Source organism: Arvicola amphibius, chromosome 4 (assembly GCF_903992535.2).
Source record: "Arvicola amphibius chromosome 4, mArvAmp1.2, whole genome shotgun sequence".
NCBI classification, from domain to species: Eukaryota; Metazoa; Chordata; class Mammalia; order Rodentia; family Cricetidae; genus Arvicola; species Arvicola amphibius.
In genome coordinates, this window is record NC_052050.1 from 151,729,753 (window position 1) to 151,753,316 (window position 23,564).

General features: G+C 43.5%; 1 protein-coding gene across 1 annotated transcript in view; it reads left to right on the top strand.

The window, feature by feature from the left end:
• The window catches only part of Csmd1 (CUB and Sushi multiple domains 1), a 1,175,551-nt gene that overhangs the window by 1,106,670 nt on the left and 45,317 nt on the right, over positions 1-23,564 (top strand). The window contains exons 50-52 of the mRNA XM_042054928.1: positions 5,365-5,550; positions 14,129-14,323; positions 22,328-22,501. Coding sequence (XP_041910862.1) covers positions 5,365-5,550; positions 14,129-14,323; positions 22,328-22,501 — 555 coding nt within the window. The remainder of the gene's footprint in view (positions 1-5,364; positions 5,551-14,128; positions 14,324-22,327; positions 22,502-23,564) is intronic.

Below are 23,564 nucleotides of genomic sequence, written 5' to 3' on the forward strand. Positions count from 1 at the left end.
CAGGATGGAGTTGGTATAGAAGACTTGTGTTAACCCCTTGGGGAGACTTCCTGCTTTTCAATGGCAGAACTTCTGTCTTACTGTTGATACCACAGCGGTAGCACAATGCTTGGACCCCAGTAATTACCTCAGTTTCTGAGTAAATGGATATGGTTCTTGATGCCAACAATGGCTGTTTTCCATGTGGTTTCTAACATATATGGTGCTTTTGGGCAGAATCAGCCTGAAACTAAGCCATGGTGATGTTTTCCCCATATAATCACTACAGAGTTCAGGTATGCCTATCCTCGGAGCCCACGGGATGCCGGGACCCCTGAAGGGCTGTAAGTGACATGTGGCATTCTTCATCCAACTATGCTTCCTCAAAAGAAGATATGTGGTCTGGAACCTTAGCAAGATAAATAGATGAAGGTCACCTGTTTATTTGTATTTTACACAGTGTAATATATTTTAATAGCAAGCTTACAGAAACAGTATGGAAGACAAACAAAAATAGAAATGTGTAGAAATTAACTTACTTTTGAAAAAAAATTCCAAATGCTGGCATTGTCCAGAAAAAAATCTCACAGGTTCATTTATAATCGCTATAAAGTTGAGCGGCTGAGACATGCTCCCCGAGACATTTAGATTGTGTTAATGCTTACATCCCACACTTATATTAAAAAATCACATGTGAAAATGTAAAATCTGCCAACACCTGATTCTTGGCCCCACTCTTCCACTCAAAGTCATAGACTTTGTTAGCTTTTGACCTCACGGGGGAAATATCTAACTTCCAGAATAACAGGAGTTAGAGGAAAAAAAAAAAAAAAACATGAACTTTTTGAGAAAGAAATGATTCCTCTCCATGGATTCTCAGGCACGTTTTACGTATGCAGTTAGCTAGCTGGGCACCTTCTGGCATGATGTTACACATCTGGCTTGGCTGGCACACAGGTGGGTCTTGTTTAGCAGCCCTCTGAATCTGTTTTGAAGTCCTGAGCAATTTTTCACATCAGACGTGGGAAGAGGAGTCTCGAAGCAGAAGGACAGGGATTCTGTTAGTGTCTGATTTCATTAGTAAAGCTATCCCATGGAGATATCCAGCGGGAGGGACTCTTTTGGGAGTGGCCTTGCCAGCCAGTTATTTCTGGGTACTTTTCCAGTGGTGGATTTGCCGGCTGTCTGCTTGCCTGAGCCACAATATCGGTCTCTTTACCTCCTCCTCTTCCAGGTAGAGCTGAGAGACTGAGAGGTAAAGAACACTGCAGAGATTGCCATCAAACCTTTTGCTGTAGCTTTTCAAAGTTCTAAGTAAACCTTACTGTCGCTTAGATTTTTTTTTTTTTAGGTGTTTATCCTTTGCAGTTTCTCATAGTCTGGAGTAAGCCTGATAATTAACTCAGTGCCTGTATTTTAGCAAGGATGAGCATGGGCTAGCAACCTTTAGTAAAGTTTCCTAAGAACAGACAGCAGCAGAAGGAAATATAAATAGGTAATGTAAAAACTACTCATATAATCATATATAGATGCGCACAGAGAAAGGGGTATTAATTCTGTGCTTCAGACTAACTGCTAGATCAACACACACAATGACTGGCAAAGAGTTGCTAGCCTGTGTCCTTGCAGATTCCTGGCATCACGCTGTCATGGCAAATGAGCAGAAGCACTGCCCAGCACTAGGCTAGCACCAGCCTGGGGGGCCTCTGTCATGTCCTCTTCACCTGCTGTGGTTTTCCTTTGTGGCCTCACGCTCCATTGGTGTTGATTACACTGAGATGCAGTTAAGCCTTAAGTACAAGGGTGATTCATCACTAATGACCCAAGGAGGAGACTTGAGAAATCTCAGATAGAGAGGAGAATGGACAAAGGAGCCTCTGGAATATTAGCACAAATGATCCATTGTGCTTTGTTTTTAGAATTGCACTGTGAAAACTTACTTTTAACCTGTCGGTCAATTAATTGACGAACTCCTGCTGTCTGAATATTAGACAGGAAAATAAACTGGAACAACCTGGGTAGTATTCTGGGGTCAGAAACCAAGAAGCATCATCGGAACACTGTCACAGTTTTGAATGGGTGGTAAGAATTCAGGTAAGGGAGGCTGGAGAGATGGCTCAGCAGTTAAAGGTGCTAGCTGTTCATTCAGAGGACATAGGTTTAGTTTTCTTCACCCACATGGCAGCTCACAACTATCAATAAGTCCAATGTGAGGAGACCTTGCCTCCATGACTAACAAGTACATACATGGTGCCCAGATATATGTGCACATAAAATAAAAAAGAAATCTTAACAATGACAAAAGAATTTGGGTAAGGATACAATATCTCTATCATCAATACTCCGCAGAAGTAATGCACAGTAGTGATTGATTCTAACTCTCAGTATGTGTTAAGTGTTGAATGAGATAATGTATAGGAAATACATTTCCACTGTCCTAAGGTCTTTATCAGGGGATGCCCAATACACTATTTGTAAAGATAACGATGTTGATATATAATAATGTGACGTCTAAAACCCTCTCCATTCATACAACTTTCTGAGCCTTGTACCATTGGAGTGTCTCATCTGTGGAAGTTCAGAGACTCAGTAGGACTAAGGACATTACTGGCTCTGGGAATGTTCCAGGTTAGGCTTCCCACCTCTGAATTTTGGGACCAGGTCTGTCTCACTTCTGTCGACGCTGACAGGAGGATTCTGAGAAATCCACCGTCACGTCTTTCCTGATGTTCATTTCAATAAATTTAGGTTCTTCAAACACAGCACTTGGTTTTTTAAATCCATGGTAGGTATTTTCAAAAGAGCGACAGAACAGGAACGTTTATTCTTAACTCATGGCTTAAATATGGAAAATGATACAGGCTTAAGTCCAGAGTCGTAGCCATAAAATCCCATGGGTTGAACAGAGTTAAAAATCGCTGAAGGCTATGAGCATCAGAAGTGCCCCTCACCCCAGTGCCTTTAATGAACACTCTCCCAGGGATAGAAACTGTAGTTCAAATCTCAGAGCAGACTGCTCATTACTGTACAGACTACATAGAGCAGATTCTCCAGAGGCCTCCGAAGCAGAGTTCACTTTTATTCAAAAGATTTTAGATTGAACAGAATTGTCTGTGAGCCTGTTGGTCTTGGCCCCCTGGGTAAGAACCCCATTAATGGGAAGCATTTCCTATGTATGAGCTTGTGGGATGTTCTCTTTTCCCACTTAAACTGCTGGAGACGACATTTTGTCCCATGCTTGTTCACAAGTAAGAATCGTAAGGGAAGCCAAGGCTGGGCATAGTGCATGGAGTGAAGTGGAGGGCAAGTTAGGATTCGGAGGGTAGATACATGGTTGTCTGAGAGAAACAGAGAGGTATATGGTGGGGACAAAGACATGACAATATAATAGCATATAAAGAGAATTTTAAAAAGGACAAAATCAGTGACATTTCCTATATTCCTTAAAGATGGCCATTTTTCAAAGGCCCCTTGGTCTTCCAATTGATAACCTATCTGTTGATAGGTTCTCTTGAAAGATCAGTGCTATGGAAAAACTTGAATTATAATTTATTTGAACATCTTTCCCAAAGTGATGGTTACACATAAGTATGATATTTGTTTTTAATATTCCACCACGTGTTAATATTGTATTACACAAGAGACGGATACTTTGGGTGGTTGAAATCATGAACTAGAGGGCAGAGAGAGTGTAAAAGTTACAGGTGGAGGGGGGGGCAGAAATCCTCTAGAGATGGCAAAGCCCTTGAACATACACCAGCTATGGCTTCCAGAACAAGACCTACACAAGAGTGGGTCCTTCAGTATATTCCACAATGGATGGGAGAGGAGCTGATGATACTCCAGTCTTTCCTGCAAGATTATTGATTTTTAAAGGCTGCTGGGACAAAAGGAGGGATTTTACTCAGTGGTGTAGCCCATGGCAGGTTGCCTTGCCAGTGACTATCCCCTCACCTACACGTATGCCAACCCCAGGGAAAATCAGTGTTCGTGGAGAAGGAGAAGAAAGTGAGGCTGTTTGTGAAGAAGAGTTTCAGTAGGATTAGGGGGTGGTAAGAGTGTAATGGGGTGGATATATAACACACTGTGCACATGTATGAAGCTGTCAAAAATAAACAAAAGCCAACACATGAAAAGTTTCAGAGCTTGTGTTTTCTAGAAGTTTCAGATCTAAAAATAACTATTCAGCAATGTGTGTGTGTGTGTGTGTGTGTGTGTGTGTGTTGGTCAGAGTCTGCTCAGTCAATTTGATCTTTCTGAATAATTCAGAAGATGTTAGCTCATGCTGATAGATGCCTTGGTGATCATAGCAAATCTGTTTATCTTTATACCGGCCTCCTTTGTATTCATATAACAAAATTCCCAGTGCTGAGAAATTTATGAGAAGAGAGGTCCAACCGGCTCACAGTTCTGGACTCTTAAATGTCCCAGAGGTGTGGTGTTATCGGTGGTGAGGGAATCCTACACATCGGGAAGCATCATGGTAGGACCTTGCTTGAAAGAAGATGATCACATGTTGAGTCAAGAGACCAGTGAACTTGGACTCTTCCTTTTCTTTTCTTTGTTTTTTATTAGTTTTTCAAGACAGGGTTTTTCTTTGTAGCCTTAGCTATTCTGGAACATACTCTGTAGACCAGGCTAGCCTTGAACTCAGAGACCCACCTGCCTCTGCCTCCCCAGTGCTAGAATTAGAGGCATGTGCCTCCATACTCAGCTCTGACTTGCTCTTTCAACAGTTTTGTTAGCTCTTGAGAACTATCCTGGGTCTCAGGAGAATGCAATTGCTTTCAGAATGAGAACCTCCAGAGGCCCTTACCTCTTAAAGATTGCACACTTTGTTTACATAATTGAAACCACATTTCCCAACACAGAATTAGGTGAAGGGCATGTCAGGCAAAGCACAGCATCCTTTAAAAAGAACTGCCAGTGAGTTGAAGGAAATGAGTAGGGAAAGGTGGAGAGAAAAGGGGGGTGGATACTGTGCACTCGTGACCAATGCTTGTGGGTCTTGATATCCAAAGTCATTGTTCTGATGATAAGAAAGTAGCCAATCCTTCATCCTCCTTCCCAGAGTCACCCAAGGTGGCATGTGTGATTGCTACTTGAACACACAATAAAACAATCACGCTGTTACTAACCTGAGTTATCACCCGGTATCTCTAGTATCCCTTTGGTGCAGTGTTTTACATGGAACCACTTTTCTCCATTTTGATAAGCTCTCCAGTGTTTCTCTTGAACACTTTGCATCCTTAAAATTCTGAAAATGTGTGTACTTTTGACAAAACTGAAGAACATAATTAATAAATTTGTCTCTGAGATAAAAAAAATCAAGATGTAATTTAATGAAGTTCTTTAACAATAAGCATGGTTTTCTTCCCTATTCAGCTGTGTCCTGTGGAATTCCAGAGGCTCCAGGAAATGGCTCATTCACCGGAAATGAGTTCACTTTGGACAGTAAAGTGACTTACGAATGTAACGAAGGCTTCAAGCTGGATGCCAGTCAGCAAGCCACTGCTGTGTGTCAGGAGGATGGCCTGTGGAGCAACAGAGGGAAGCCACCCACGTGCAGACGTGAGTGTTCCTGTCCACTTGCACGTCTTTGGCGATTTCACAGGGACCTGTGTTCACTGGGAGCAGGGTGAACTTAATTTACAGAATGCAGGGAGACACTTCCCAGTATTGTGAGGACCTGGTCCCTTTTATCTTCACAACACAAGCAACTTCCGTAGAGACCACTCCAGTTACTTAAAATGGACTGTGTGTCCAGGAAATTCCATGACAATCTATAACCCAAGACTTACCCCCACCAAGCCTCATGCTGGCACCATTTTCAGAGTGAGTAGAAGCTAATGAATGTGAGCACAACACTCAGCATGAAGTGTGTAACATAAAGCAGTGTGAGTTCTCTCCATTTCTCATGTGATGCTTGAGTTTTTCAAAGTTAGAGTTGATGCTTGATTCGTGTCTATGCCACGAACTCCTCATACACATCACCAGCTTCCAGGGAAAGCACCAAATTCATCTGTAAAGTGCAGTAAGACTTCTAGAAAGCCGTTTTCAGTGCACAGTAATGTTCTTACAAGAGTCAAACATGAGAGAACAAAGGGGAGAGGGAATGGTGCGATTCTATTTCATTTTAAAATAATATTTTGAAAAGGAAAAAGATTCAAACATGAAAAGTTTAAATCTGATTTAAAACAGTCTTAAGACGCACACAAGTCATGCTGAGAGGCCAACCTTAGAAAAAGTTACAAGCACATGATCACACACATGTGCACACATATGTATACACATGAACAAACACACGTATGTATACGCATGCAATGTACATGCAAACATAATTTATACAATGAGAATTTTGTCACAGGTATATTAAAAATCTTGACTCAAGGTTAATATGCCCTTTCTGTGTTTCAAAAATTAGAAATACAAATGTTAGTTTTGCTTTGATAATATTTCAATAACAAACGTTTCCTTGACCTTTGATTATACAATGAGTTTTCTTTCTTCTTTTTTGTATATGTTGGTCATGTTAAAATTTTAAGCTCTTTGCAAAGTTTATGGAAAGTAACTAATAGCTCACCACGGCTTTTATTTTCCTTGCTTTCATTTGCGTTTTTAGGTCCATTTTCTAAGTTAGTTGGTGATATTGTAAACTACTGATTTTTCTTGGTTATTTTCTGTTAAATATGACATCATTTTATATCCCAATTGCTTAAATCTGTGGGTAATGAAGGTGCTGTCCCAGTGGGGCTTCCGGGATCTATGTAGGACACACTGCTCAGTGCTGAAGTGCAGATTAAAGTGTCCCTTTCACTAGCAGGTGACAGAGTTAGTCAATATTAAATGATGTCATGGTAAACAGAGCTGAGTGTGAAGAAAAGCCATTTTAACTTTTGTTGGGGAAGGGGGTTTCCTACACTTAATTACAATTGAAGAAATCAGGCATGCTAAACACAAAACTTTATCCTTAGTCAGAAAATGTGATAAGTACTAAATTTTGGTAACAATTGTGTATCTATGTATATCCACATACACACATATATATGTTAACACATATATACAGTCCTATATATTTTTCAAGCTAATCCCATTATATCTGTGTGGAACAGAAGGAGTTTTTAAGTTTCCTTAACAATTGTAGTAAATTGCAGAATTGGCAGGTGAAGTACCAGGTGATAAGCATCTCTACTAGATGTGGTAGAGAACACGTGTCATCCCAGTATTTGGGTGATAGAGGCATATGGATTTCTGTGAACTAAGGCCAACCTGGGTTGCTCAGTCAGACCCTGTCTCAAAAATAAATAAACAGGGATCAGAGAAATAGCACGGAGGTTAAGAGCACTGGTTGCTCTTCCAGGGGATTGGATTCGAATCCCAGCACCCGCATGGAAGCTCAAAGTCATCTGTAACTCCAGTTCCAGGGATCCAAGGCCTTCTTCTGACCTCTTCAAGGACTGAATATATGTAGTACCAGCATGTGTAGGCAAAACACTCACACAAATAAAACATAAATATATAAATCTTCAAAAAATAAAATAAGTAAAGTAAATAGAAGAGAAAGGCTTCAGATCCGATTGTCACTAGAGATGAATGGTAAACACCTTCACTATGTTCCACCTCGAGGCTGGCTTTGTTAAAGCCTGGAATAAACAGCAGTTTCTATCCGTATCTCCTGTAACTGTGCAGATCTCCTAGGCACATTCCAAATCTCATTTTTCCATTTTAATTCTTTACTGAGACTGGATCTGGCTGTTTGAAGATAAGATTCATGCTGGTGTTACAATATACCCAGTCAGGGCCAGCGACATTCATGTGCAGGGCTTGATAGTTGGGCAAAATGATGGATGGATTTGCACTGTGCACCGTGTGTTGGGAAGGAAGCGAGGGCATTGAGCCAACCATCTCCCCAAACACTTGTCTAATCTGCAGCGCCAGTGTGTGGGCATTTTCACAGTTGATGCTGTTCATGAATCACATTAATTATTAATCATTTATGAAGACCTACTATGTGCAAAGCACCATACCCCCCCTTTTTTTCTGAGCTAGGTTATCACTTTTGAAGCCCCAGCTAACCGGGCACTCATTATGTAGACCAAGCTAGAGTTAAACTCGTAAAGATACATCTGCTTCTTCTAAATGTTGGGATGAAAAGTGGACACCACCACACCCAGCAAAGCATCAGAATGTTTCACGTTTAAATCAGATGCAAATCTTTCATTAGGACAGGAAAGTAAGGTGAAGCCATATCCAGAGGCTCACAGCGGATCTGACACCCTCTTCTGGCTTCTAATGACTCCTACACACACACACACACACAGTATACATACATATATTTGGGCACACAGAAAATACTTTTAAAATAATGAATCAGTCTTTTTCAAAAAGCTTTGTATCAAAAATGTGTGCCCACTGGACTGCTTATCACCTTACCGTTCCTTTTCCTATAAATAGTCGAAATCCTATAAAAAGCAGCAACAGTCCTAGACACACTGAATACGTCCAATTACACTTTGACAAAGAACTTGGCTGCCTTCACGCTGTGGGAAGTCATTGGGCAGGAGACAAGAAGGTACCAGGAGACGAGACTAGGGGAAGACTTCTGGGCATCAGGCAACAGCTGTCCCAGTGGTCACTGTCTTGCCTATCACTTTGAAGCAGTAGACGGAGAGGCAGAATGCCTCCTAAGACAGTCAAATTCTGACAGCAACCATATAGAACATGAGAACACCCCACTCCATCCCCGCTCCCAATTAATTCTATTCAGCAACTGTCTAGCACTGTGCTAGGAGAAGGAAAAGGGAAACCTAGGCCTCTAGGGCCTTGGGGCTCCTCTGGGGACACAACCCTCCTGAGGGGCTTTCCAGAGTATGTACTGTGACACCTGTAGCATGTGTACCTGGGAACTGAAACCCAGGGTGGCTCTGTCATCATAACCCAAACAGACTGCAGGCTATTTTAGACTCAGTTATTGGTGTTTTCCCTGGGCTGACATTGTTTAATAGGAGCAAAAGTAATGTTTTAAAAGCGCATTTATTTAACATCTGTCTGAGGAGCTAATCTCAGGAACTACATCCAGGACATTTAAACCTGAATCGTTATAAACTAGACCGACAGTGAGCAAAAATTAAAGCACCACTGCAAAGATGCCTATGTTCTCTTCCACGAAGTTCAGCATCTTGCTTGCCACCCACTGCAATCCCCACCCCAAAATTGACACTGAACACCCAAAGGAGCGACCTACAAACTTGTCACATTCCATCTGAAAGCGTCCAAGCTTGGGACACAGCAAAGCCGAGCCTGGGCTCAACAGGGGCAGCCTGAAATTACATATCAGACACACAACCAGTGAAGAAAGTCCACATGACAAGGTCTCATCATAAAATACAAAATCTACAAAAGACCCAGAGAAGGTACCTCCCCTCTAAATCCACAGCCACCAGTCCTGTAGAAATGTTCTCACTGAAAATTACGCAAATGAACCACAAGACACAGAACTTAAAAGGACATCATAACATCCATCAGTTCATTATTTGCTGAGCTGATGGTCTTGCTGTCTATGACTAGGCTTCTGAAGTTCCACGGTTCAGCCCACTTCCCTCACTCCCATTAGCTGAGGCTGCTGGCGGTCTGCAAAGACGACACTTTAGCTGTGAGTGTGAAGACGGGGATGATTAAATTATTTCACTCCGAAGGTATCTAATCATAATTTTACAAATCTAATTAAATGTGCTCCAACTAAACGTGGTAATAAGAAGTACTTACCCACACGAGTATGAGGCGGGGAGACTCTGTTAAAAGAAAATAAACAGACAATTATATTCCACATTTCGGGGCTGATTAGACAAACAGGGAAGATTCATGAGAAGGGCCTGTAACTACCAGGGCGAATGCTTTACATTCCTGGTGGCAGACTGGCTATAGCATGAGTGCCCCAGGAAGGAACAGCTTGCCTTGCTGCTTTTCCCTGGCTCAAGAAACCAGAATCTCTCTCCATAAAGTTGACAGCCAAGGACTGGAGAAATATTCAGAAGTTAAGAACACATGCTGCTCTTTCAGAAGACCCAAATAATTCAGTTCTCAGCACCTATAACTCCAGCTTCACACACACACACACACACACACACACACACACACACACACACACATAAGCAAGTAAATAAAACCTTTTTTTTAATGAAAGCCAAGATTTCCCCAGTCAGATACATGTGTCTTCTCCATCTCCATGACATCCAGCAGTTGGGAAGATGTGTCTGTTGTGTGGAAACTCGTCATCATTTGTGATTTCCACTCGATTTCAGAGGGAGAGTTAGGTTCCGGTGCCAGAAATGGTGCCAACCATGACCACAGTGCTTGGGATTCACCATGTCGAGCCCCTTGGGATGGGTGAACCACTGCAGATGCTCCCTTAGTTGAAAGAGGAAAAATGACCCAATGGTGGTTGGAGCCTATCTGTCTGCAAAAGAGCAATTAGAAGGAATGTTAAGTTTGTGGGGAAACCAGCATATTCTTCCAAGTTGGATCATAGTTATCATGGACTCAACATGAAAATTCTCTCATAATTGTCAAATATAGGGACTGATTAAATTCAGATATAAGAACATTTCATCTTCCTTCAGAGACCTTGCTATTTATTTGATATTTGCTTGTTGTGGTATTTGTATCCTCCATGATGAACTTTTGAAGGTGTTGCCTACTGTCTGCCTATTTTTAGTAATTAGTGGAATGAATTTTGCTTTTTGTGTTGCCAGGGAAAGTACAAATCAGGGAGGGGCTATGCAGGAGGGAATTCTTCCCTGGATTGGCTGACATGGGCTTCCTTGTTTGCCTGTGAAATGTAGATACTATAGTTATGGTGGTGGTGGTGATGGTGATGGTGATGATGGTGGTGGTGATGATGGTGATGATGGTGGTGGTGATGGTGGTGGTAGTGATGGTGATGGTGGTGATGATGGTGATGATGATGGTGATGATGGTGGTGGTGATGGTGGTGGTAGTGATGGTGATGGTGGAGGTGATGGTGGTGATGGTGGTGGTAGTGATGGTGGTGATGATGGTGGTGGTAGTGATGGTGATGGTGGTGATGATGGTGGTGGTAGTGATGGTGATGGTGGTGATGGTGGTGGTGATGGTGGTGGTAGTGATGGTGGTGATGATGGTGGTGGTAGTGATGGTGATGGTGGTGGTAGTGATGGTGGTGGTAGTGATGGTGATGGTGGTGATGGTGGTGGTGATGGTGGTGGTAGTGATGGTGGTGATGATGGTGGTGGTAGTGATGGTGATGGTGGTGATGATGGTGGTGGTAGTGATGGTGATGGTGGTGATGATGGTGGTGGTAGTGATGGTGATGGTGATGATGATGGTGGTGATGATGGTGATGATGGTGGTGGTAATGATGACTGTGATGATGACAGCTTGGTGTTCATGGTGTTGATAATGATGGTTTCTCTCCTTTATCATCTCATGATGCTTTATGAGCACTTACTCAGAACCACAAAGTGTGGCCCTTAAGATGTACCTCATTGAGTGTTGTGTTTATGAGCAAGGATGTCTTCGGGGGATTGATTTCCAATTCTTGGCTTAAATTATTTTTATTTTACATACTCATGCATATTCATAGATAGTCATGGCATTTGGGGTCCCCATGGAATAGTTGCTCCTGTCACCTCACATAGCAACCCACATGTGTGATAACAGCTCCTTCTTGCAGGAATGCAGGTGTAGATAGATGTAGGCAAATTCACAGAGGCTACCTCCGTCACCATCACACACAGGGACTCTTCTTCCCACCGCCCAGGTTGTGCCACTTGGGGTTCACCACCCAAGCATGCTGTCACTCAGCTATAACTGTGAGTTATTTTTGCTCTGCACAGTCTTTCCCACAGATCAACCTCGAAAACATAAAACCCACAGTAAAAACATAAAAAAACAAAAAAACAAAAAACTGGTAAGAACCTGTTTCTGAAAAAATATGTTCTTTCTTCAGCAATGAAAAGACAGGATGGACTTTGCAGTTAATGCCCACCCCAGACTTCAGTTTTCCTCCTAGAAGACCCTTGCCACTCATCTGGGACGCTCTGTGGTATCAGGATCATGGTCCATTTCAGCCCCAGAGTGTTAGCATTTGTGGTGACTCTGCTCTACAGAGGCCGGTCTGTTGACTCCCCACAATATGTTGTTTAATTGTTTTATGCATTTATAAGAGAGAATCATTATTGATGGCTTCCATGCAGTGTTTATAGATTGCATTTGGCTATCATATACATAGGATATTATGCACGGCTGTGTGTGGTCTCAGTGGGAATTGCCTCTGAGAAAGGAGAAGCATATCTTCGGTTTTCACAGGTGTGGCTCAGTAGATGTCTTTGATATTCTGTTTTCGTGGCAAGTTTCTTTGCAGACTGTGCACATGCACGCATGCACACTCAGACAACTGTAGCTAAGTGTAACCTATACTTGACTTAGCTGGAAAACTATGAAAAGATATAGTGATTTAAAAAAAAAAAGCTTGTTGCCAAGTAGAGAGTGAGCAAGAGACACAAACAAGCTAGAAGACAATTAAAAATCAGCTCTCCAGACTCTCTACTCTTCACCCCTCCTCACCAGGGCCCCACTGACCTTAAAAAAAAGCAAGCCAAATACTGTTTCCATGAAGAAGCAAGGAAGCTGTGGACTGTCGGATTGCTAGTAAGGATGGAATTAGCCAGATGAAAACTCCCGTTCCACCCTGGGCAGAAGTAGAGCTTACGATAGAGCAGGTGTTTAGAATGTACAAGTTAGTTCCAGAAGCACACACTGGCAAAAGGAAAAGCCTTTTGTCACATTCCAGCTGAGTTCAAGGTTCATATGGCCAAAGGCTTTATGGAGATGGTTGTCTTGTCTAAAAAGCTAAACATATCCTACCTGCAGAAAGACCTAATTTCTATTGCTAAGCAAACCACTTATACATCCATGTTCATGCAGAATAGTTGACACATCCAAAAATATAGAGACATAAAGCTTAAGAATAGCTTTTAAATTACCAAATATTCCTTCATATTTTTTAACTTCATTGCTTTTACTCTTACATTAAGCACCTATGCTTTGTAGTTTATTTGAATACAGAACTAGAAGTTGCCGTAGGAAGAAGAGACTGTGTAGCATCTCACACAGCAGATTCAATTTTAATGAATGTGAACAAAACTTAAAAGCAAAATGCATTTATTATTGTTACTCTAGAAAAACATCAGCTATTGTTTTTGGACTCAAGGCTGACCAATATGGCCCCATAAGTTGTGCTGGGAACCAGCTGCTAGTGACAGATGTCAACAAAGGAACCTTTGCGATTAATGCTATGGTTTTCCAAGACAGGGTTTCAGTCAACAGGCCTGGCTGTCCTGGAACTTTCTTTGTAGACTAAGTCGTCCTCGAACTCACAGAGTTCTGCCTCCACAGAACTGTTTCTGCCTCCGCAGAATTGTCTCTGCCTCCACAGTGCTGGGATTAAAGGAATGGGTTACCACACCTGTCTGGTTCTTGCTTTTAACTTGTGAAGTTTATTTAAAATCCTTTAAATATTTCCATAGCTCTGCACTCAGGAGCTTCTTCTGTCTTCTTGGCCTTGCATCATGGGAAATCTTTCCCTTAAATTGTGATACTGGGTAATTTTTCTACAATGATAATGCAGTGTGCCTATATTTGTGTGCTTGTAAACCTAGTAAAAGCAGCTATAGTGTGTGCATATATTTGTGCATGTATACTGACATGTACCTACATTTGAATATGCAAGTGGTTCTGCACATGTGTGTGCATGTATGTATAGTATACATGTGTGAAGGCAGGTGTGTTCTCATGTACCCATGTGTGATAAGGGCATGTGTGTGGATGTATGTGTTGCACAGAAAAGGAATGGATTTCCTGCTGTTGTAATATAGTCCAACAGTAAGATCCCCTTCACATCTGTAATGAGACAGTAACACACAGGCTAGGATTGGGCTACCTCCCATGTGACTATGTGAAAAACAGAGAAGTCCTGAAACAAGGGTTGAGGGCATCCAGGTTCCACACCACAGTGAGTTCCATAGACCTGCAGGCCCTGCCTTCTAGAAGCAGTTATGGCAAGGGCTGTCTGCCAGGAGGCCGTACTGATGCTCGGGTGTTTCTCTCACAGCGGTGCCCTGCCCCAGCATCGAAGGCCAGCTGTCAGAACATGTGCTCTGGAGGCTGGTGTCGGGGTCACTGAATGAATACGGAGCTCAAGTTCTCCTCAGCTGCAGCCCTGGCTACTTCTTGCAGGGTCAGAGGCTCTTGCAGTGCCAAGCCAATGGGACCTGGAACACAGAGGAAGACAGACCCAGATGCAAAGGTGAGTGATGGCAAACCCTGCCACAAACAGAGGTACAGAACTCCAGGTCACAGCATCAATGGCTTCACCTGTGAGGACGCCATTATAGTCCTGCTGACTAAAGTAGAGCCTGTGTGTTTGCATGACATGCTCAGACAGGTGCCACAGGATCAAATAACCAATACTGTGTTCTTTTATTAATGACAGTATTTTATAAACTTCAGAATATTAAAATCATCACCTATTTCACATTTGCGCTTGAAGACAAAGAAAAGCCCGTGTTTAAAGAGCTAACTATTCTTCTGTGTGAGTGCTATGATGAACTTCTCATTAGGATCTTGGGAAATAGTTTTTTATGCTGAAGATATCTGTCCTCCTCAATTGTCTTGAAAGGGGAGATTATTATACTCTCAGGTATATGATGAACAGTAAACTATGAATAAATAGGAAAATAAGACAGAGCTGACATTGTTCAGAGCGCTGTCTGATTTGCACATCTCTGATAGCCAATCTGTACTAATTATACACAGGAAATTGTCAGACTTGGAAACAAGCAGTTGGCCTGTGTGAGATCTATGCAATACACAACTTAGGATGAAAGGCAGTGGACTAAAATGGAGAAAAACAAAAGAATGTGTGTAGTTAGCTGCTTTACATAATAACTTTAATTAAACTTTTAATACAACAGATGCTAATGCCTCATGTAATACAAGTTCCTCCCAGGAACCCAGAGATAAGTAAGGAAGAACAGTGGCCCAGGACATTCAAGTCCTAAATGCCCTGCTTCCCTAAGACACCTTTCCCAAAGTACCGTCACAGTTCAACTTTGATAGCTCCTGGTGGTTCTGATGGCTTCTTCATTTAGGTGACCAATGCCTGGCCAGGAGCCCACAGTTAATTTCCCCTCCCATAATCCTTCCACATTCTCCCCACACCCATACCACTCACCCACATCCCCGAGCCCCTTAGAGCCATTTTGTGATTTGGGGGAGCAGAATTGGGGCTGTCAGGAGGGGAGGAGAATAGCATGGAGACCCTAACGTTTTAGCCTCTTGAGGCGCACAGAAGGTTCCTGTAGGTGCAGCAGGCCCCACATCCACTCTCATGCACCTGATTCCAGCTAAGGATGTTGGCTGTGTCTCTGTCCGCCTGTGACAGGATCTCGATAGAGAGGGTCAACTTGATGCCACTGCCTGAAACTGCCTTTCTAGAATACTTTACTCCTACGAGTAAATCTTGACAAACTCGGAGCTCCCTTGAGGCTTGAACCACACACCTAGAAGCAGCAACGTGCTGATGCAAGTCCTGATGCCCTGGCACTGTGCTTCTGGTTTTACCCTGAAGTTCTGGAAATTAGCTGTCCTGATGCACACAGTACCCTTGCTGTTCAACCCCACCTGACCCCTGCTGGGAGCCACACATCCACTGTCATATTTCCCACCAGACACAAACACATTGTGCACACTGGTGACAACTTGCTGCCCCCTGTGACTGGGCATGAGCCCTGTGTCGCAATGTGTCTCCTTTGCATACTACTGTAGATGTGCAGCATTTTCTAGAATCAGGAGAATCCACCTGAAACCTTGGTTTGCTTTGGTTTTCTCTATTCATGACTGAATTTCAAATTGGCGCCATCGTCTTAGCCAGGACAGCCCATTGGCAGTGTCTCCATATTATCTCTTGCACATCTCTGAAACCCTTACTGTCTTCTAAAGACAGAGTGTTTACCCAGATGTCTTTCAGGGATCCAGAGTGCCCTGGGGGCATGCTTTGGAATCTGTGTGGGAAGAAGACAAAGCATCATTCAGGAAGGGAGAGCTTCCAGGTTCCCCTAGTAACCCAGCTAAATGTTTTTCACTCACCTAAAAAGGTAGACATTGTTAGTATCTTAGTGACTTTTCTATTGATGTGACAAATTGTAATATGCACGCCTGCTTGTTGAGGTTTCTGTCCTGCCCAGTTCCCACATCCGGTAAGCCCCCAAAGAAATTACACAGAGGTCTATAATGATGATAAACTGATTGGCCCATTAGCTCAGGCTTCATATTAGCTCTTATAACTTATATTAGCCCATTATTCTAGTGTATGTTAGCCACATGGCTCAGTACCTTTTTCACCAAGGCAGATCACGTCCTGCTTCTTCAGTGTCTGAACAGGACTACGGAAGGAGCTTCCTGCTTCCCAGAATTCTCCTGTTCTCATTTCCCCACCTCTATTTCCTGTCTGGTTGTCCTGCCTATACTTCCTGCCTGGCTACTGGCCAATCAGCATTTATTTAAAATAGTTGACAGAATACAGAATTGTCCTGCACCAACAAATTACTGTGATCAAGGCAACTTATAAAAGAACCTTAATCAGGTTTATGGTTTTGGCGTGTTCCTGTCTGTGACTGTGGAGCAAAAGCATGGTGCTGGTTCAGCAGCTAGAGCTCACATCATGACTGTCAAGTTGGAGGCAGAGAGCTAACTGGGAAGAGCATGCGCTTCTGCTAGTGGCATACCTCTTCCAACCAGACCACACCTTCCAAACCTTCCTAAACAGTTTCACCAACTGGGGACCAAGTATTCAAGTATATGAGCCTGTGGAGGCCCATCTCATTAAAAGTACTACTGTTATTATCAAATTTCCCTGTATTTATCCATTTTGGAATTTCATTTTTGCATTTGCAAAAGAGCTTGCAAATTTTTGGAAATGCCTTCTTTTTGGAAACATAGATGGATCAGAGCAGACACCTGTAGCTTGTTGTGACAGGTTATGGTATCATCTAGCATTCTAGACCTTGTTTGCTGTTGCTAATCCTTTGAAAATGACACCAGAGCCCAGGAATTCAGAATATCCTCCAGTGTCTTCCCACAGGCCCTGTGTGAAAGCTGTCGTCAGGGTCACAGTGCAGCTGGTTCTACCTGTTGCTGAGCAGTTATCCCCAATGCAGTAGGTCCATATGACACAGATGAGTTCTTTGTCTGATATTGGATGGGCCCACAGATTTTGTATGTACCTGACATGGAATGGGATCACAGATTCTGCATGACATTGAATGGGCCAAGAGGGTCTCAGAATGACATTGGATGAACCCATGGGTTCTACATCTAATATAGATGAGCCCACAAGTTCTTTATATGCCATTGGATTGGTCCATAGTGTCTCTATTTGACATTGAATGGGCCCACAGGTTCTGTATGCAACCAACATGGGATGGGCTCACAGGTTTAGCACGTAACATTAGATGGAGCCATAGGGTCTGTGTCTTTCCTCTGCCTGGTACCTCCCAGAGCTACCATTATGGTGCTGCTGGAGTCCTGTCTGTACCTGTAGCTGCCTGGTCAAACCCAGCTGTCTGTTCACACTCACTGGCAAAATAAACGTCCTTGTGATTATGGCCGTGTCTCAGGTAATGGGATCCACTTTCAGTTTCTAACATGTGTCCTTCACCCTCTCAAGCTTAATGGTTTCCATCTCTCAGAAGACAGGAGCCATGTGGCCTCTTTAAAGGCTCACCTCATCACCAGAATAGCCTCACCCTGTCAATCTCACCCTTGGAACCAAAGATGAACTGACTCATAAACTGGCCACAGCTCTGTCTGAATGAAGGAAGCCCTGAAGACTGTGCAGGATATCTGTGGCCAGGGAAGAAGACTTCAGGATTTCTAGGAGTTTATTCTTTCCTATATTATAAATTGAAGCTGCTAAAGCTTTTAAAATATTTAATAATTTTCCTGAAAATCAAGAAGATATAAATACACATTAATTTACATAAAATGATAGCAAGTCCCTTCCATGCTAATATAAATAGCATGTGCGGTTTTTTTATGAATGATAGGGATTTGTTTTCTAGCAAAATGGTATTTCTAAGAGTGTCCTTTTGAGTCTCCTCGTGACATGCTGCATGGGTGTGGCTGGCTCCTCAAAGCCTGGTCTGAACTTCTCTAAGTATACAGTTTTAGTGGCAGTATACACAACTCAGGCAGTTAGCAGTCTAGCAGCTGGACAGAGGGACGTCTGTGGACTCTGCAGGGATGCTAGGGACTCCTGGAGCCTTGGGCTTTTGTGATGAACACAGGACTCAAAGGTCCAGTGGCAGAGATGCAGGAACAGAAACGGACACACTCAATTTCTGTCTCAGGTTTCTCTTCCACGTCTGCATCCTTGTGTTCTCATGGCTATCCATGTCACTGGCTGTCGCCAACAGCCAGCTTTAGTTCAGTATCTAACGTTACTTCTCTTTATAACAAATTTTGGGGATTAAGTCTGACCACTGTCTCCTCACTCAAAAGCCGCTCTAAATTCTCAGATCAAACAGAATCATTGGCTGTTGAGGACTAAAAACTGCCTAGGTCTTATCCTTCCAAAAAGGAAGGGGGATGGACAAAAAGGACCTTATGATCTTCATTTTCTGGAACCTAGAGAAATCTCTGAATGTGTTGGTTTACCATTTCTTATGAAGTTGCCGCTTATTGTAACTTAAATTCTCTTTATTTCCTATAGTCCCTATTTTACCCACCTATACCCTGAAGAAACACAAGATCAATGCTGAAACTGATATACTATTCTTTGAAATGTGTACATGAAAACCCCAGGAAGTTCAAACACCATTTAGTTCCTTCATTAAAAACCCTTAAAAATGACACATTTTCCTAAGCCCAGTTTGCCAGCCTGTGGCTGCTTCCCTAAAGAAGAAACCCTTGTTTCCATTTGGTGCTGAGACTGAATCAACAGCATCGCCCAGTGTGTTGTCATGGAAACCATGGGCTTAGCAATGGAGCTGAAATTTATCAGGCTTGGGTTACCTGCGGCTTATCTCAAAATGGCCAGGCCGTGAGATGAGAAGGGAACCTTTTGCTTTCCAATATGTGTCTTCTCAGGAGCCTGGGTGTTAAGTTTCGTAGTTTGCTGGTCCTTTAACCCAGGAAAGAGAAAAGACTCTTGGCCACCCCCAAGCACATCCACAGCACCCCGAGATCAGCTGAGTTCCCCAGCTTCGTGGAGTTCACCTTCTCACTCCAAGTGGTCCTAAGTTCTCTATAGCCCAGGAGATCTTCCCACTGGAGTTTTCCCTCCTTCGCAGGGTGGGCAGGATACCCACGCAACACGCAACAGAGAAGCCCAGCATTTTTTTTCTCACACTTCTTGTTATTTATATTTAAAAGTAAGAAACATGTTTATTATGGAGATATATGATTCAGAAGCCTTTACACTTTACAATATATATGCTCAAAAAGCCAAACTGGATGTTTAAAATGGTATATAGAGATCATCGCCCATGTTCTAGACCGCCCCCAGTTCCTAACTACTCATTATGGCTTCTCTAAAAGCTGACCTTGGCCAAGTTGAGGTGCTGCATGGCTTCTCTGTGTTCCCGCTGCTAACCAGAGACCTGTGTGGACTGACAGCTCAACCCTGGCACGGTCCAGCCACAGGAATGCGCACAGTCATTCCACCCGTCTGCCTGAGTGGTACTGTTACTCCGTCTCTTATTAGACATTGTGCATCATGGCCCTGAACTTGAGAGACGCATCCATAGCTCCAGGGTCTGCTCTCTGGGGCATGGGCATCCAAATTCCATCGTGAGCATCCTCATTTTGGATGAGGCCTTCAGACTTAACAGGCAGTGTCAGATCATAACCATAGGGCCCTAGAGCTCCCAGAGTGATCCAGGCTGTCTTCCGGCATCACACCTTCGTGTGTTTACAAACAACCATCTCCCTGTCTCTGAGCATGCCCTGCCTCTTCTCACAGACAGCAGAGAGCAGTGCTCATGACTGCTCCCGGTCGTGGTGAGCTACATGTAATCATGTGTGTAGTCATTATTGACGACAGCTGTGGGAAGTATCAACATTTGAGTTTGTCTAAGTACTCACGCTGCTGGCAGGGATGCTGGCCTCATAGCAGGATAAAACACATGCCACCAGGCTCCTCCTTCAAAGTACATTTCCCTATGAATTCTTGTAGAGAGGAAAAAGAAGCTTGCCTGTGGGGAGTGGGGAGCCAGTGTCACCCATGGCTGTAGTAGAAAGACAGCGTTAACAGAGAGCACTCAGCAGGGTCTTCCAGGAGCACTTCGCTTAGCACCTGAGCTGTGCAGACCCTCCCCCACCATGAGTTCTGAGAGCACTGTGGTTGGTGAGTGTGGACCTGTGTCCAGTGGTAGGGACAGACGCAAAGCTAATGAGTCCATTTTTGGAGACTAGAAGGGAGACTAGCATGGAGACAAGCTTTTTCCTTGCTTTGTGACAAGACTATTTTTAGTGGTGACGGGCTCTCCCAATTACATTTTTTCCAAGTTGCTCTGCCACTGTCATTAATGAGTAGGGTTGCATCCAAAGGAAACTCGCAGCTCAGAATCCCATTCTTCAGCTTCCCAGAAGCCCAGCTGTTGCTCCCTTAGTTCCTTGTGATCTAATGAACCTCATTAGAGGACAGACTTTAATAGTCTCCTCACCAGGGTGTGCCAACCAAGGCTGGGAGGATAGAATCCAATGTGGGTTTTCTCCCTGCCCTACCACTAAAGCTATGCAGAGCTCTCAGCTAAAAAACTGGTCCAGCCTTGTCGTTGAGCGCATTTGTAATAAGCGCTGAAGTTTCAACATGAATTGCTAAATATCACAGTTCAAGGTAAGGTTCACACTGTGTTTGGGAAAAGGCTTAGAGAAAAGTTCATGGCAAATTATAAAAACCTAAATCCCTCTTGAATCCATTGACATTTGGTACGGTACATGCTAGCAAATTATTGAAAGCGAGCACTTGCTGCTGTGAAGGTTTCGCTTAGCCGTCTCAGATACCGAGGACCCGTGAAGACTCTCTCAGCAAGTTGTTCTCTAGAGGTAGACTTCCGATTTCTGGCGTGTGACCCCTACAGATCATATCTGGCTTGCAAGTCTGCCTGCTCACTTGAAAATGAATGGGGGTCACACCTTGGCCTGAGAGAAGCTTAAGTAAGGGTGTGGGGGAGGGGTAGTATTTCAATGGTGCATTCATACAAGTTTATGTCCCTGGTTATCTGTAAGATTCTGTTGGAATTTTTTTCATCACCATGACAAATACCCATGGTTTGCAAGTGATCTGATTTCATTTTATAATCGGAGACGGGATCTCACCTAGGAGCACAGGCCTGCTGGTACTTCATGGGGTCCCAAATGATGGGTGGGACTGTAGACAAGAGTTGCCTGACCAGGATGAGAAAAACAATTGAGAAAAGAGACCATTTCAAATGGGTCACAGTTGCAGAGGTTCCCGTGGGCCTGTGGCTTAGGTGCTCGTGTTTCTTCATTTCTGAACTGGTGGAAGGAGACAGGAGCTCAGTGAATTCGGTTTAAAGACTTTATAATGACAGGATACCCCATTTGCTCTGAAGGTTTCGTAGTGGTACGGGCTAGTAGTTGGCTGCCTCTCTGGTCTTTCTATTCCATCATTATCTGGGGCAGCAAGGATACCCTTAGGGTTTACAACTACACTGCCTGTGTCCACACAGGATGTGTGTACCATTGATAATTACCTAGAAGGTTCCATGTGCCCTGCATAGTCAGCAATTTTACAGTGCTCGTCATTGAAACAAATCATACAAATAACTGGAAGAAAAATTACCTTGGCGCTAGGTTAAAGTCAAAAGTTATAACCCACCATGCTTGGTTTGGGCTGTTGGCCTTTGGTGAAGATACTTCTCGTGTCCCTGGTAGGGACATGTGTCGTCACAATCACATCACTCTTAGGATCCATATGGGTAGAAAAAGCAGACAGGTAGCATGTTTGGTAGATATGCTTATGGGTCCCTTCCATTGCAAACTGTGGATTTTGAAGAAAGGGTTGTCAATCTGTAAGAATGAAAAAGCAGTGGACCACTGTACGGACTTTGGTTGCTTCAGAATGTGGTAGAATTTCTTTTGTGTTAAAAGCAATAGAGAAGGAAAATGTGACAGAGACAACTGACTTGTAAATCAGACCTCCTTGCCATATGCTTCTTGTGAAAGCCAGCACCCATGGTTTCTGCTGTAAACCCAGACTTGGACTAATACAGTTTTCCTCTTCCAGTCATCTCCTGTGGAAGCCTGTCCTTTCCCCCCAATGGTAACAAGATAGGGACCCTCACTGTGTACGGAGCCACCGCCATCTTCACCTGCAACACCGGCTACACACTCGTGGGCTCCCATGTCCGGGAGTGCTTGGCCAATGGTCTCTGGAGTGGATCGGAAACAAGGTGTCTGGGTAAGCTACTCGTAAGTTCCCAAGTGGTATAACTCAAATAAACCTTGAAAATGGATCACAAGGTGGGAAACCCAGGGCTTCTGGTTGTTAAGGTTCTGACAGCTTTGGTGAATCTGACCAACGTCATGGCTACCTGTTCCTTTCTGTCTCTCAGGGTGTCTGAAGGTTCTTTTTATCTAGTCTGAAAAATAAAACATGGCCATATTTTATGTTCTGTTGTGTATAATCAGTCTTGCAGAGGGTCTGGAGGGCTGACTCCGGGGCTAAGAGTGCTTATTGCTCTTGCAGAGGACCCAGGTTCAGCTCCCAGAACTTAGGTTGAGCGGCTCACAACCACCTGTAACTACTGCCCCGCAGGATTTCTTCTGACTGCTGAAGGCCCTGTACTCACATCCGCACACCCACGCACAGACCCACATATACACCCACGGAAAAATAAAAATAAAGCCTTTAAATAAAACTTGCTATCATGTAGAGGACTGGGACTATATGACACTAAAAGACCTTCACAGCTGCAGCAAATAGAAATATGAGTGTCCAAGAAGGTATACACAGTTCAGGTTTTCAGTAGCTTACAATTCCACCATGAAGTTGGTCATTTAAACCTAGGAAGTACCGTGGGCTGTTTAAAGTGGTGCATGTTTGTAATATCTTGGCTTTGTTTTTCCGATGTTATTCTTTGATAACTTTAAAGGGAGCAGGGAGGATGCTGTTTCCACCGGATTTCTCTGCACAGATGTGGACAAAGCTTTGACTGTGCAGTTCAGATATGCCCGTGACTCAAAGCTTCTCCAACCCATTTATGTGTCGTCACTAAAACATCATACATATCTATAGTACTCTCTTCCTACTTCCTGGCTGTCCCTGGTACCTGACCTCCACCCGGTACTTTCCTGAAACCTCCAATATCCTACATACCTCCCATATCCCAGCTCCCTCTATGACCCCATCATTCTGTCACCTCTTCTTTCCAGTACTCCACCTCTCTCCATCACCTTATCCCCCAGTACCCTACCACTCTCCAGTATCCCACCTCCCTCCATCATCCCAACCCTCTAGTATC